The sequence below is a fragment of the Crocodylus siamensis genome, chromosome 3 (genome assembly GCF_052110815.1).
Source record: "Crocodylus siamensis isolate JL-2025a chromosome 3, ASM5211081v1, whole genome shotgun sequence".
In the NCBI taxonomy this organism is placed as follows: Eukaryota; Metazoa; Chordata; order Crocodylia; family Crocodylidae; genus Crocodylus; species Crocodylus siamensis.
In genome coordinates this window covers 135517929-135532622 of record NC_143397.1, presented here as the reverse complement: position 1 = coordinate 135532622, position 14694 = coordinate 135517929, and the positions used below count along the sequence as shown (strand labels likewise).

Sequence of the window (14694 nt, the reverse complement as noted above, 5' to 3'; positions counted from 1 at the left end):
AGCCTATCTAGGTCCACCTGTATCTGCAGATTATTTTCAAGCATGAACATGCTCCCCCATAAATTGGTGTCGCCCATGAACTTGGCCACCAAGCTCTTCACCCCCACATCCAAATCATTGATAAAGATGTTGAAAAGCACTTCCCCCACTGCCCCTGCGGTCACCATTCCAGCTAAAATGGCTGCCTTTCCCATCCTCCCATTTTTTAGAACAGCTGTTCTCTCTTGGTCAGGTCACACACTAGGTTTCAGGTCTCCAGGAACCAGGGACCTTGTGGATTCAGTAGCTGCCATGAGAGGGAAGTCTGCAGCTAACTCTGAAGTCCCTTGAAATGTGGATCATTACTGGGCATGGCACAGACTTGCTCTCCCTCAAGCATGGAAGGAGCAGCAGAGGCCCAGCACAATCCTTTTTAGCAGTGATTCTATGTCTCCTCTGGGCTTGATTCCCCTCCTATTTGAAAGCAGGTTTGACCCTGGTGGAAATCCTTCTGCTTCAACCAAGTTATGCCTGCCTTGCACTCCAGTGAGAGCAGTACTCCTTGTCCTTGGGGCTTTACTATCTCCATGCCCTGCTCTAGACTGGAAATGCTGCTCATGTTTGATCACAGGCTGGGCAACGGTTCAAAATATTAACTTTTCATAGAGCAAACCACTCTTCCTGAGCCTGGCTGCAGGCATATTCTGGCTTCCTGGGAGCATCCTGTTCCCAGGGCCTTCACTGCTCAGGGAAGTCTGGTTGCATCCGGGTGAATAGGACATTGTAGTTGACTGAGATGGTCCGCAGGAGCCAGTGCAGCCCCTGCAGGGTGGCCCAGTACTGGCTTTTATGGAGATTTCTGATCATTGAACATGGCTGCTGTGGGACAGAGAGAAAGAAAAGTCTGGGTCAGTGTCTTCAGCTGCAGCACAATGGCAAGGCAGCGAGGAAGGCACCTACACAGCCACTGGATATTGAGTATCTCCTCAACCTCAGACTACACAACACTTGACAGATCCTTTTTGTGTAATGTCTCCATACTGCAACTCCCAGTCAAGCTCTCATTACCTCACCCCTCACTGACTGCAACCTTTTCCTCTCTGGCCTTAACAAGTGCTGACTCCCCTGCAGATGCTGCTGCAGAGATCTGTTCCTGGCTCACTGTACTGATTGCTCACCCCTCCACTATCATGCTACATAAAACCTGCTCCTCTCCTCTTTCAAGCTGCTTCCTGGCCTGTCCCCTCCTTGCTCTCAGCTCCCATTTGCTATCAGGGATGTCAGCTCTGGATGATAACAGCCTCCATAACCCACTTTTGCAGCTTGGAAACATCTGCCTGTTTTCTTCCGTACTGCCTATGCCAGGGATAGTGACCAGCCTGGGTCCAGTGCTGTTAGGGACTCTGAACAGCCTGAACCAAGTACCACAGCAGCTATACCTGCAGCAAGCCTCAGCTAATGAACTCTGCCCCAGTTTAGGAGCAGCAAGCATCCTGACCAACTACTGGGAGCACCGCCTATCCATTTGGCACCAGCTAGGGCCCTGAGTCTACAGGACAGTCACCAGTTTTGCTGTGACAAACCTCTTTGTTCTCTGGTTTTTAGTTTATTTCTGGATTTTGACTTTGGGCTTCTCCGAGGTTCTGTTTCCTGGCTCCTGACCCAGGTTTAGCTCTGGTTTTAGGCTTTCCCTGTGGATTGTCACCCAGATCCTGACTCTGGACTGTCATGGAGCCTGTTTCAGGATTTCCCCTGGCTTTGATATGTGGCTTCTGCTCTTTGACCCAGCCCCAGGCCCTGCTTTCCATCAGTGGTCTAATGCCCCAGTCCCTTACACTCTGCTGCTTGTGAGGTGTTCCCTGGAAAAATCTGCAAAGCTGTCTCCCTGCCATCCCTCAAAACTCTCACAAGCCATGAAGCCTACCAAAAACATGGCAACAGGTAAGGTGCTGGTGTGTTGACTCCACTGCCTATCAAGCTGATCAATACTGTCCCTTGGGTCCTTCTGTTGGTCTCTTCTCTTTGACTGTGAACTCTCTAGGGAGAGCGACCATCTTTTTGTTCTGTTTGTGGAACACACAGGAGTAACAGGGACTAGTTACTGACTAGGGCTGTTAGCAATTACTGTAATAATCCAGTCTTGAGCAGATCCAGTAGAGGGCAGTGACAAACACACACACATCCATCCAAGGCAGTCCACATTTCAGCTGCATGCCAGCCTGTTTTGCAGTAATTTTCTTGGACAAAAGGGGATCTTTTGCTTGCTTTAATTGGGCCAAATATTTCAAAGTAACTCCCTATCATATGCAGGTGATGAGACGCTAGAGACTGAGAGACCAAATATTATTATTATTTCCTGTCAAACAGCATGAGAAGGTCCCCTAGCTGCAGTACTAAGGGGAGGAGGGAGTTACAAAAAACATTAATTTACCCAAGATTCATTGCTTCTGCTTTTTCCACATTCATACCCCTGCACTGTCTTGGGGTCTCCCAGATATGGGCTCGCTGGAAGTGCTGATGCAATGGAAGCAGCTACTTTATGCTGGGCAGGCCCATCTCATACTTACAATGCAACACGGACTTGTTTTCATTCACAGACTTCTCCAGAGACAGGCAACTCAATCATCTCACATGGGAGGGGGCATCCTACCTTGTCTTGCTTGTTTGGCAGCCTGGGATCCAGAAATAAGGAGAGAAAAAAATGGCTCTCAGGTCAATTCAAATTTGAGGGGTGGATATAGGGGTTTGGCTCAAGGCCCCATCCAGAAACCTAGGAAAATTAACCTTTACTGGGAGTCCTGAAAGAACCCACTTGCATGCATTTTGGATACTATGCTGAATATAAAAGTGTATTAAATAGAAAACAACAGACCTTATCTTACACAACTCTAACACAACAATTATAAAACACCCAAGTTATTAAACCCCATATATGCTCAGGATTGCTGCCGCTCAGGATAGCCACTACTCTAGCACTCAGGGGTTATTGTGGCCACTGGAGTGCGCCACTCAGGCCTGTGCCAGTTGCTGCCTCCTGGGATCACCACCTGGAGTAAGCACTGACAGCAGCCAGGTTGCAAGTTAATTCAGCACTATTAATTCATCCTGCTGGTCCTAAAAGGTCCACTTCCTCTCAAACCCCTGTGAAGAGGGCTTAGAAGCCAGGTCTGCTTCCTGGGCAAGGACCCTAACCATTCAGATACTGGAGCTAAATTGTGGAAGGGGCCTGCTCCTTCAACATCTCACACCTGCTAGTCCCAGGGTTTTCTTCAGCTACAGTTGTGAGACTTACATGCATATGTTGGACATGTAAATGTACTCATGTTCTTACCTAGTCAATGTGTAGCCTACTGTGCGTGCCCTGTGTCTGCATGCAGGGTTACACATCTGCATTTCACAGGTAACAGAACTGTAAACTGTTGTCACCAAAAATTCCACCCATGCAATGGGAAAACTGCCAAGGCTAATAGAAGCCTACCTTTTGTGTACAAAATAGAAGTGTGGGTGGGTGCATTAGAAGCAATTAATTGAGATCGTCAATGGTGACAGGATGCAAGTTCTGAAGTTCACCTCTGTTCCCATGCATTAAAAATGAGTAGAAGTCCAATCAATATTAAGACACAAATTCAAAGAGACTCTCACCCTTCACCTACACTCTGCTGGAACTCAAAGGGATATTTATTCCCTTTCATAACTTGGGAGTTGTCTCTCTCTCACACTTTGCTTGATTTCCCATTCCCTCCCAATCAAAGCACACATCCTGGCTCACAGTACTCTTTTGACACTCTTTCCTACATTATCCCTGCTAAATAGGCATGTGACCACTCTGCCCCTTTCTTCACCTCCCTCCAAGTCTTTGATGGCTCTTACCTTCCTCCAGTCTCTCTACCATTTTCCTTACCTTCTATCCCCTTCTAAACCGGTGCCTGTCCAGTCTCTACAGAGCACAGCTGTAAAGCAATGCATGGGGGGGCGTTAAATTCTAGCATTTGTCAGCTGGAAAAGGTTCTAGGAAACAGATCTTGAATGAGAGACAAAGAACACTTTCAAGAATTAAACTTCACTATTTTGAGGAAGTTACTTTTGACACTACAATTAATCCATTGTTACTAGTGTAACAGGCTCACCTTTCAGAGCTTGGGTTGAGTTCCAGGCTTGAGATCCTGCTGTTTTCATTGGTGGAGCCCATCCACCAATCAGGAGGCAGCAGGAGAAATAAAGTCACACCCCTTTCATGAGGGGAGGGGTAGAAGAGCTCCCCTGGACCTGACTGAAGACTGTAAGCCAGGGGCAGGCAATTATTTTGGGTGGAGGGCCACATATTGAGTTTTGGCAAACCAGAGGGCCACATGACAGGCAGCTGGGGCAGATAAATATTAGTTTTGTAAAATTTTTAGGGCCCCCTTGGGCCAAATAGAATGGCCTGGTAGGCCGCATCTGGCCCGCAGACTGCATTTTGCCCACCCCTGCTGTGGACTATCAGGTCCGGAAGACTTCAGGGGCAGAGCCCTGGAGCGTATGTGCTCAGCACAAGGGGTAGATGCGGCGAGGGACTCGAGAAGAGTGGAGCCAAGAGCTGGAGCACTCTCCCCCAGTGGGCAATAGGCCCAAGGCTCCTGAAGCTGCCACTGGAGGAGCAGCCCTGGGAGCGGTGTGAGACTGCTTGGACCCATCACGGCAGTTTGGTGCATAGAGCCCAGGCTTTGGGAGCCGCAAGCGGCAGCTTGAGCCTGCAACCCCAGCAGGGCCTTGGGGGCCGCAGTGAGGCAGCTCAGGCCCCATCTCCCAGCAAACGGTCAGGTCCAATGCACGGGCCCAAGCCTTGGGAGCCAGGGAGCTGCAGAGGCTGTTTGGGTTAGCCACCTTATGTGAGGACGGATGGCTGGAGCCTGAAGGGCCCGGCCTGTGTTAAGAGAGCCCACAGTACACAGGGCACAGGGAAATAGTGCTGCAGTGTGAAGCTCAGCACCCAGGAGCCAGCAGCAGTGGTTCAGCAGCTAAAAGGAGCTGAGCCCTCAGTGCCCAGATCAGGGCACAGGGTGGAGACGAGCCCAGCAGCACAGGAGAGGCACTCCAGCAGAGGAGACCCCATCGAACTGCGCCCTGACCACCACCACCTGAGGGAGTGTGGGTCACTGGACCCTTGGGTCCCACAGGGGAAAGACATTTGGGACAGGCAAACCCAGAGAAGGGGCTGTGTGAGCAGCCCCCTGCCTAGTCAAGGCCCTAAGGGGAGGGGTCCCTGGTGCTTCCTGGGCACCCTGCAAGGGACCCCATTGGAAGGACTCTCTCTTGCCATGGGTCAGGGAGTATAATAAGGAACAGATGTTATTAAGATTGTTCATGTTTGCACCTTATATTGTGCAATTGAAGTGTTGTATTGAGATTTAGGTTAGCGATTGTGTAAGTACGTGTGTGTGTGTGTATGAGAGAGAGATTATATTTAGTTTTATGTTTATGTATATTATAACAATAAATTGTATATAGTTAAGAAATTTGGGCTTGGATTAACTCTATAGAGGAAAGAGGGATCTGCTTGAAATTCTGGCATCCCTCTCACAGCACCCCTCTTGCCTACCCATCCCATTCAGTTGAGAATAAGGCACTCCCTTGGGTGTACCTGGGTTACACTAGGATTCTTTATTTTTGTCATATGACAGAGGTAGGTGTTGACCCTTTTTTAAAGCAGTACATAGAAAAGAAAAGTGTCACAACAACCCTGTGCTTAGAGTTAGAGAAGCTCACAGAATGACCTTTGCAGAAGTAATTCATATGATTGTACACAACAAAGCTTGATTGATTGTTCACCTTAGATTGAAGGACTTTCTGTGAGAAGTGTTCCACTTTGCCTGAACTTCTACAAAAAGGAAACAAGCAAACTCTTCTCCCCATGCAAGAGAAAAATGTTCTCAGGGTGTCTTCAGAGAGTTATATTGTACTTAAATTACTCATTTTGTTGAAATCAGATGGTATTTACAGAGGCCAGCCTGGTTCCTTTACCGCTTCTCCAGTCTATCATTTTAATACAGAGCAACAGCTTTCAAAACTCTATTTTATCCATTGTTGTATATTATAGTTGTTCTGTAATCTAGTAGAGCTCCCTGCCACATAGAGATGTTCTTCATGGAAGACTTATGAAGCATTTCTGTGCATGTAGAGTAGCCACATTCAAACTTAACACCATGTTGTTTTAGGGTCATGTTCCACTGATTTGCAGAAAGAAGTTTTCCATAAGAATTAGCTTAAAATTCTTAGTACTGATCAAAAATCCCTGTCAGAGGATGCCGAAATATGACTCCTACAAGTTGTAGGAAACAAACTTCTCTACCTTTCCTCTCTCCATAAACCTTTTTGGAACGTGCCCTTCTTCAGTTGTCCACATCTTCCCAGTAGAGTATTCTGAACGTTGCACCAAAATTAAATTTCAGCAAAACATGCTATTTGGGAAGGCCAGATAAAAGCCAGAGTGAGCAAGAACATAACCCCCTTGTCTCACACACATACTCATTCTAAACCAGAGGTTCTCAACCTCAACCCACACAGCCATGCTGTCCAGCCTGTGGGGATCTCCATGGGTCCAGAAATTTGGCAGTGGGGATGTGGCAACAACGTTAATTGCTCTCAGGGCCATGACAGTTAACCCTGCAACCACTCCACCGCCGCCAAATTTCCAGACATGTGGGAAGCCTGATGGTCCAGATTACATAGTCCTATGGGTCAGACTGCACTGGGATGTGGTCACTTTGCAAACAGATCTGGTACATGGGGTCAGACCGGCACATCAGATCAACCTCACATGCCAACACTGCACTGGATCATGCCTACGACACTCATCTAGCCTGTGGGACCGCAAAAGTCAAGTGCCATTCTTCTAAACCCTGTTGGTTAAGGTCAGTCTGGAATCAGGGAGACTTTAAAGGCCTGTCTTTTTCCGATTCAGAGTAATCTAAAATGAGAAGCTGGGCTCTGTGTTAGAGCAGGGGATTCGGCTCTGTAGTTCAAACACCCCAGGTCAGTTCTCAAATTGAATCAACACATGTTGTAGGCACATATTTTGATCCAAATCAGTTTGTTAGTGGTCTACAGAAGCTGTTTCATGTGTCTAAATCTATCCTGTGGTCAGTGGAAGCTAAGCCACAGTAACTTAACTGCATTTCACTTTGCATGTATAAACTATGTAAAGCTTTGGGCTTTGTTCCAGCGCAGTATGGAACCTCAAAATAAGCCATGAAATGGAATTGCCAACCTGTAGTCAGTCCCGATTCTGGGGACCTAGGCAGCATGCTAGTGAGGAAACATTTCATTCCTCCATCCCTGAACCTGCCACCAGTGACTATTGCTTTATTTCAGTCTCGGATATTGAGATCTGGTTCTCTGCAGATCTAAAAAACAAGCTCCGAGTCCAACTTCTCCCTGATTCTAGGAAAGTTACTGTAACTATACTGATGTGGCATTCCCGCAGTGTGTGCTGAGCCAAGACCTACCCTCACCTACACATTGTAAATTTAAAGCAACTCAGCTGAATCTTATGGATTTGCAAAGGTACAATTGTGCAAGGAATCTGGCCAAGTGTGACAGCAAGGAGAAGAAAGAGCAGATTAAATAACAACCAGCTTATTCAATAACCAGCTTATACTTTCATCATATACTTTCATCATTAACCCAACTGTGGGTACTAATATGGTCCAAATGTGTTTTCTGTGCAAATTTGAATGCTAATATTTCTTTGCCCTGTTTACTGTGGTCTACCTAGCCCCCTCCAGATAGTCTATTCTAATATTATAAAAGCCTTAATCCATCTTTCTGTGTCCATAACACTTTATTTGTGCTCTGGTTGGCTGACTGAAACAGACTATCAGAGTGCAAAGAAGTGTTCTGACAGGAAGTGGCGGTGCAGCGGATCACCGCCATGAAGGCAGGGACATAAGCGACAGAGTAGGGGGGGAGAGGCCAGCGCCCGCCCTGCTCCTTGGAGGCAGTGACAACGGAGTAGACAGAACCCTGCCCTGCTCCCTGCAGGTGGTGATGATGGAGGGGGGGGGCCCCCCCCCAAGGCCACCAAAGCTGGCCTCACCCCCCCACCTTGCTTTTTGGAGGTGATGGTGATAGCAGCGGCACGGAGGGGGAGCGCAAGACCACTGGTGCTGGCTTTGGCCTGCCCCTCCCCCCTTCTGTTGTCACTGCCTGAAAGGCCAACATGGGCCAACGTGGCAGCGGTGGGGGGAGAAGCGGACATGGGCCTGACATGGGGGTGGGGAGGAGGAGCAATTCCAAGAAGAAGCCAGCCCACCACAGTGGTGGCGGGGAGCAGCAGAGGGAGAGGAGGAGGAATGGGCCTCATCCCCCGCTTGGACCTGGGCCCTCTCCTTCCCCACCCTCCTCCCCTGCATTGGCCTCAAGCCCACTTCTCCTGTCCCCCCACCACCACTGGGTTGACCCAGGGCTGCTGCTTCCCCCCCACCCCATGGTGACCTGGCTCCTCCCCACCCTCAGGCCCAGTGCACCCCTGCATTGGGCCTGGGCCCACTCCCCTCCTGCTGCTTGGTGTCTGGGCCTGCTCCCCCCCACCGCCACAGCAGGGGGGAGGAGAGAAGGGGGAAGCAGGCCTAGATGCGGGGGCACAGGACTCCCCTCCCCGCTCCCTCCCCCACCATTATTGACAGGCAATTGGCTAGTAGATTCATAGTTTCAGATTGTAATGGGCTGGAAGGGACCTCAGAAGATCATGGGGTCCAGCCCCCTGCATCAGGCAGGAAAGAGAGGTGGGGTCAGGTGACCCCAGCAAGGTGACTGTCCAGTCTCCTCTTGAAGATTTCCAGGGTAAGCGATTCCACCACCTCTGGAGAGAGTTTATTCCATAGTCTGGACACACCAACTGTGAAGAGTGCCCTGGTGAACAACTGCTCACCAAACCCTTGATATACTCCCTTGATGTAGCGGTAAGCTGCTACCAAATCCCCTCTCAGCCTTCTATTTTTCAGGCTGAAGAGTCCCAGGTCCCTCAGGCTTTCCTCGTATGGTTTGTTGTACAGGTCTCCAATCATACAGATGGCTCTTCTCTGGACTCTCTCAAGTTTTACCACGTCCTTGTTAAAGCGCAGTGCTCAGAACTGGATGCAATACTCCAGTTGGGGTCTTACCAATGCCAAGTAGATTGGATTAATCACTCCCTTAGTTTTCCTAGAGATGCATTGATTGATGCATGCCAGAGTATTATTTATCCTGTTGGCAACAGCATTGCACTCCCAGCTCATATTCATACTGTGGTCCTATTATTACCCCAGGTCCCTTTCGTTCTTGGTGCTGGTCAGTTTGGTATCGCCAAGCCTGTAGGTGTGCAGGGAATTGTTTGTCCCGCGGTGGAGCACTTTACATTTCTCATTGTTGAACTTCATCAGGTTCTGACTCACCCAACTTGCCAGCCTGTCTAGATCCACCTGTATCTGTAGACCATCTTCAAACATGACCACGTTCCCCCATAATTTGGTGTCATCTGCAAACTTCACCCCCATATCCAAATTATTGATAAAGATGTTGAAAAGCACTGGACCAAGCACCCACCCTTGTGGGACACTACTCGCCATGACAACAAAGATCCATTGATTAGGACTCTCTGGGTCCTATCCTGTAGCTTCATACCCACCTAACTGTCTCACAGTTAAGCCTGCAATCCTCCAATTCTCTCGTGGGGACATCGTGGGATACCAGATCAAAGGCTTTTTGGAAGTTCTATACCCATATTTAAGGTATCTTGAATAATCTATAATCTAGATCTTCGAGTGCTATTTTCATTTTATTTTTTTAAAAGTTGTATCATTGGAAACAGGTCTGCTCTTGATCTGACTCTATTACTTTAATGGGCAGAAAGTCAAAGCCTAAGCTTCTCAACATAGAACACTTACAGAAGTGTCAGAAGTCATCCACTTAATTTTCCCCATAACCCTCTCCAACCACGCTTAGCAGCTTTGATATTAACTTCATTTTTTAGGATCAAAAGGTATTTCTGTACGTTAGCTTTCAACTTCTAGCTTGCACTTTAAGTGACATCTGAATGGTATTTACTTAAAAAAAAATTAAGGCAATATTATATTCTTCCTAACTGCCAACCTAAATTTCTTTTGCTGAACCTTGAAATCATTGTTCCTAGTCCTGTGCCATATGCCCTACAGCCACAGAGACTAGCTTATATCCATCCTTTTTATAATCATCCTTCAGGCATTTGGAGGGTATTATCAAATCCCCCCCTCGGTCTCTTCTTCCTCAGACTAAATAATTCTGATTTTTCAGCCTTTCCTCATAAGTCTCATCTCCCAAGACCCTGATGATTTTTGTTGCCCTGCTTCCGTGCCCAAACTCCCTGCAGCCCTGCTTCTGTGCCCTTCTGCTGCGCCGGGGTCCCCATGCTGAAGTGGGCCCCCAATGATGCCTCCTCCTTCCCCAAATAGCCTCACCCAAACCACTGGTGTTATAAACAGCAAACAAACATAAGCCCCTGGGCTATAACATAATACAAGAGACCAGCATGTGCTCTGCCCCTTTAAAAGCACTGAACTTAACCCCAGCACTAAGTGTCTAGTAGGCAAGGGTACCTGCAGAGCTCATAGAGTCCCATTAGCCCTAGGTGCAATATATCAGGAAGGTGCTGGTTCACTAGACCCTTCCTCCCTGGAAGATCCTTTCCCTCTGGCTGCCAGCAGGGAACTGCATTCCCTCTTCCAGCCTGAGGTTTATATGGGCCCAGGGCCCTGTCCCTTCTGGTCAGCTGACCATGTGCAGGTGCAGGCTAATTTGCCCTCTGGCTTGTTGCCCTGGTAACCTGCACCAGGGCTTCTGTCTTTCTCTTTGGGTTCTCTCCCCAGACAGTTTCTGCTGTTCTAGGAGCAGGGCACCTTAGTGCCCTGTGACATGGAGCATGCCGAGACATAAACTTTACAGAGATGAATATCTATCCTTAACTCCTTCCTTGTACCTTTACCCTAACCACGTCGTTCTTTAGTTTTTTATTGCTTCCCAGCAGGTCAAACTTGCATATTTTCACCAAAATAAAGGGTCAGCAAAAATATGCTGTTTAACCTGAAGTTGAGAAAGAGACGGGCTCATTTCCTGCCATGCAGGCCCCTGGCAGATGTTAAAAAGCAGTACAATTGGTATCTGAGGAATGTTATGCCCTATCCCAAAAACTGAATGTCCTGTCACACCATCTGTGCCTCACATCCCACCCACATGACTTCAGAGACCAAACCAAGATTCAGGGCTGCCCCCAACCTAATCCCATGAATTGTGCAGAAACAGCTGTGTCCTGGACCCCAGGGATTGTGCTGTGCCTGATCCCAATACTCATTTGGCTGTTCTGAGCAATGCCAACAATCAGTTAACTGTCAGCATGGGCTTGGGACAGTCCCATATCTAGGTTATATGCCGTACATTCAGTTTAAGGCATGCCACAAAGATGTCACACATATAAATTTGCACCAGAAATTGGTTGAACATATGGCACATTGAAATTTATATCATGATTAACACATTAATTGTGCCATAAATGTAATATCTGCCAAGCCCACCTCCACCCCCACCCCCACCCACACAATACCCTAATCATTAATGCAAGAGTTATCAACATATTTGGGCAGAGTGCCAAAAACACCTGAAACCTTGGGACAGACAGCGGGGCTGCCACAAGGAGCCCAATCCTTGTTGTGGCAACACAGCCCTGGTCCCTTCCCCACCTTTTCCCATGAGGCTGCACAGCCCAGACTGCTCACAGCAAGTGGCAGGGAGGCTGCAAGCAGCTGCACTAGGGTCCATTGCCAGCAGCAGGTACATGCATGCCTCAAGGCAAATGGCAGGGAAGGGGCTGGGGCTGCACTGACACAATAAGGACCAGGCCCCTCATGGCTCCCCCCACTGTCCTCCCTGAGGCACACATACCAAGCAAAATGCCTTCACATGCCACACTCTGGCACACGTACCAGGGGTTGCCTTACCCCTGTCCTAATGGTTAGAGACTGGCCCAGAAATGTGGGAAACCCATTTTCTGATCCTCGTTCTGCCCAACTCAGAGTAATCTGAAATGAAAAACTATTCTGACATAAAGCTGAACAGGGGAATTTTCTCCTCAAATGTCACATCACAGGCCGGTGCTCTAACCCAGGGGTGTCAAACTTATGGCCCAGTGGCTGGATCTGGCCTGCAGAGCCCCATAATCTGATGCTAGTGCTGCCCTGTTGACCCAAACGCTGAGCTAGACCAGCCCTCTAGGACTGTGCAAGGCTTTGGACCATGCTTTGGATCCGGAGAAGCTTCGGATGCTTTGGTGTCCGAAGCAGCATGTCCAGATTGAAGCACTGGCTTCGTTAGGCTTTCTGAAGCGGTTCAGAGCTTCTGAAGTGCTTCGGAAAAGCTTTGGAGCTGCCTCAGAGATCCGACCATAGGGGATAATGGGGAACTAATGAAATATCTATAACTTTGTTGTTTTTTGTCTGATTTGGATGAAATATGCAGGGGTGGTAGCATCTGCTGAGAGAATGCAGCCTGCCTAGTTTCAAGATCGGTGTAGGGGTTCAGAGGAAACTGCACCCCACATTCTTGAAAGCAAAACTCATGTCATGTCTATATGTTACACCACAGGGGGTGGTGAAAACTGCAGGGGTGGTAGCCTCTGCTGAGAGAATGAAGCCTGCCAAGTTTCAAGAAGATCAGTGCAGGGGTTTGGGGGGAACTGCACCTCAAGCTGCTGACAGGCAAAACTTGTGACATGGGTGACACTGTGTGTGTTAAGGCACAGCGGGGTGAAAGCTGTAGGCCTGCTAGCCCCTGCTATGGCCACAAAGCCTGCCAGCTGTCAAGGAGATAGGTACAGGGGACTTCTGGGGCCCTGCACCCCTACCTGCTGACAAACAAAACTCATGACATGGGTGCTGGTGCAACTGACTGTGTCTGTCTTGGGGCAGTTGATTATCTGTATTGATTATTTCCTCTCCTTAGTCTGTGGTTTTGTATGTGTTAATCCTTGCTTGTTAACTCATTATATAGTAGCTAGGTACTGTGTATTGAGGTGGCCCCTGAGTGAATCATTATTAATTGATAACTGGTAACACAGTAGCTTAGCACCAAGGAATGTAGTAGTGTGTTGTCCCCTTACCCCTCCATGCCCCAAGCCAGACAAAGTTGCACAAGCACCCATGTCACAAGTTTTGCTTGTCTACAGCTTGAGGTACAGTTCCCCCCAAATCCCTGCACTTATCTCCTTGAAACTTGGCAGGTTTTGTGGCCTCAGCAGGGGCCACCACCCCTGCAGTTTTCAGCCCGCTGCACCTTAACACACACTGGGTCATCTATGTCATGAGTTTTGTCTGTCAGCAGCTTGAGGTACAGTTCCCCCCAAACCCCTGCACCGAGCTTCTTGAAACTTGGCAGGTTTCATTCTCTCAGCAGAGGCTACCACCCCTGCATGTTTCATCCAAATCAGACCAAAAAACCCAAAGTTATAGATATTTCATTGATTCCCCATTATACCCTATGGCCGGATCTCCAAGGTGGCTCTGAAGCTTCGGAGCTGCTTCAGCCAGATAGAAGTGGGAATCCAATCTGGAGCTCCGGATTGGATCCCTGGTGTCTGAAGTGGCTAGATCCGAAGCCAGATCGAATAGCTGCCTACTCACACAGACCTACAGCCCCTGTGCACAATGCCTGGGACGTGGGCTGCCTTTAAGGCTCACTGGGTCTGGGCCTGGACCTGGGTTTGTGCTGCCCAAGGCACTTCCTCAGGCTAGGTCCCGGGCCTGCACTGCCCATGATGGTTGCTTAGGCCAGGTCCCAGATCTGCACTGCCCTGGCACTTGCTGGGACTGGTCCCAAGTTGTGCCACACAGTGCTTACTGGGGCTGGTCCCAAACTGGGCCAGGTAGGCGCCATGTTCACTGGATCAGGCATGTGGTTTGGGGGGGTCTGTGGGCCTGATCCAGCCCAAGAACCAGCCCCTCATCGCTCATATGCCCATGAGGGACGGATGAGTTAGACAGCTCTGCTGTAACCTAACTACGAGGTTACAGGCACAACATTTTTGACCTGAAGATGGACATTTTGATATATCATCTGCAAAAAACACGAGAAACATTTTGGTCTTATTCTAATGTAAAATGGAGATCTTGGAAATCACCTTGGAATGGAATTGCCATCCTGCAGCCAGTCCTGCTTTCCAGGATTTACAGTGTCTTCAAGTAAATGATATATGCCAGTCAGGGAATGCCTCCCTTTCTCGTACCTCTCATTCCAGTCTTAGATTCCGGGGTCTGCCATTCTTTTTCTCCTTCATTTCTAGTCTTTCAACCTGTCCTCTAGATTCAGTCTTCTTTTAGATCATCCCACACACATCCTTTCTTTTATAATACCTCAAAACCTTTCCTTACACTTTGCTGTTTTCAAAAATGGTCTCCATGTCACCTCCCCAAAGCAGCTTTCTCCAAATTATCTTCTGTTTGGCTAAAGAATGTGCTTCCTAAGCTCTTGGTATTACCATTCCCCTTTTTAACACCCTGTATGATTCCCTACAGTCTGGTTTTCAACCTTCTCTGCCCAAATTAACTTGTTGCAGTTGCTTCAGGCTTGTGGAAATTATATTAAAACTCACCCTTCCTCTCCTTTTTTTCCAAAAGAACTGTTTCACATGATTTTCTGCAAGCTTCTTTTCCATAAACCATAATGATAAAATGCTGA

General features: G+C 48.3%; 1 protein-coding gene across 2 annotated transcripts in view; it reads right to left on the bottom strand.

Annotated features, from left to right (window-relative positions):
• Window positions 1-14694, bottom strand: part of LOC149868858 (uncharacterized) — a 38518-nt gene that overhangs the window by 1139 nt on the left and 22685 nt on the right. For both annotated transcript variants that reach the window (XR_016441347.1, XM_090039283.1), the window contains exons 3-5: window positions 14609-14690; window positions 3881-3929; window positions 2547-2651 (exon numbers count right to left, since the gene is read on the bottom strand). Coding sequence is in view for 1 of the 2 variants with exons in the window: in XM_090039283.1 (XP_089895409.1) it covers window positions 3894-3929; window positions 14609-14690 (118 nt within the window). In the remaining variant the exon portion in view is untranslated. The remainder of the gene's footprint in view (window positions 1-2546; window positions 2652-3880; window positions 3930-14608; window positions 14691-14694) is intronic.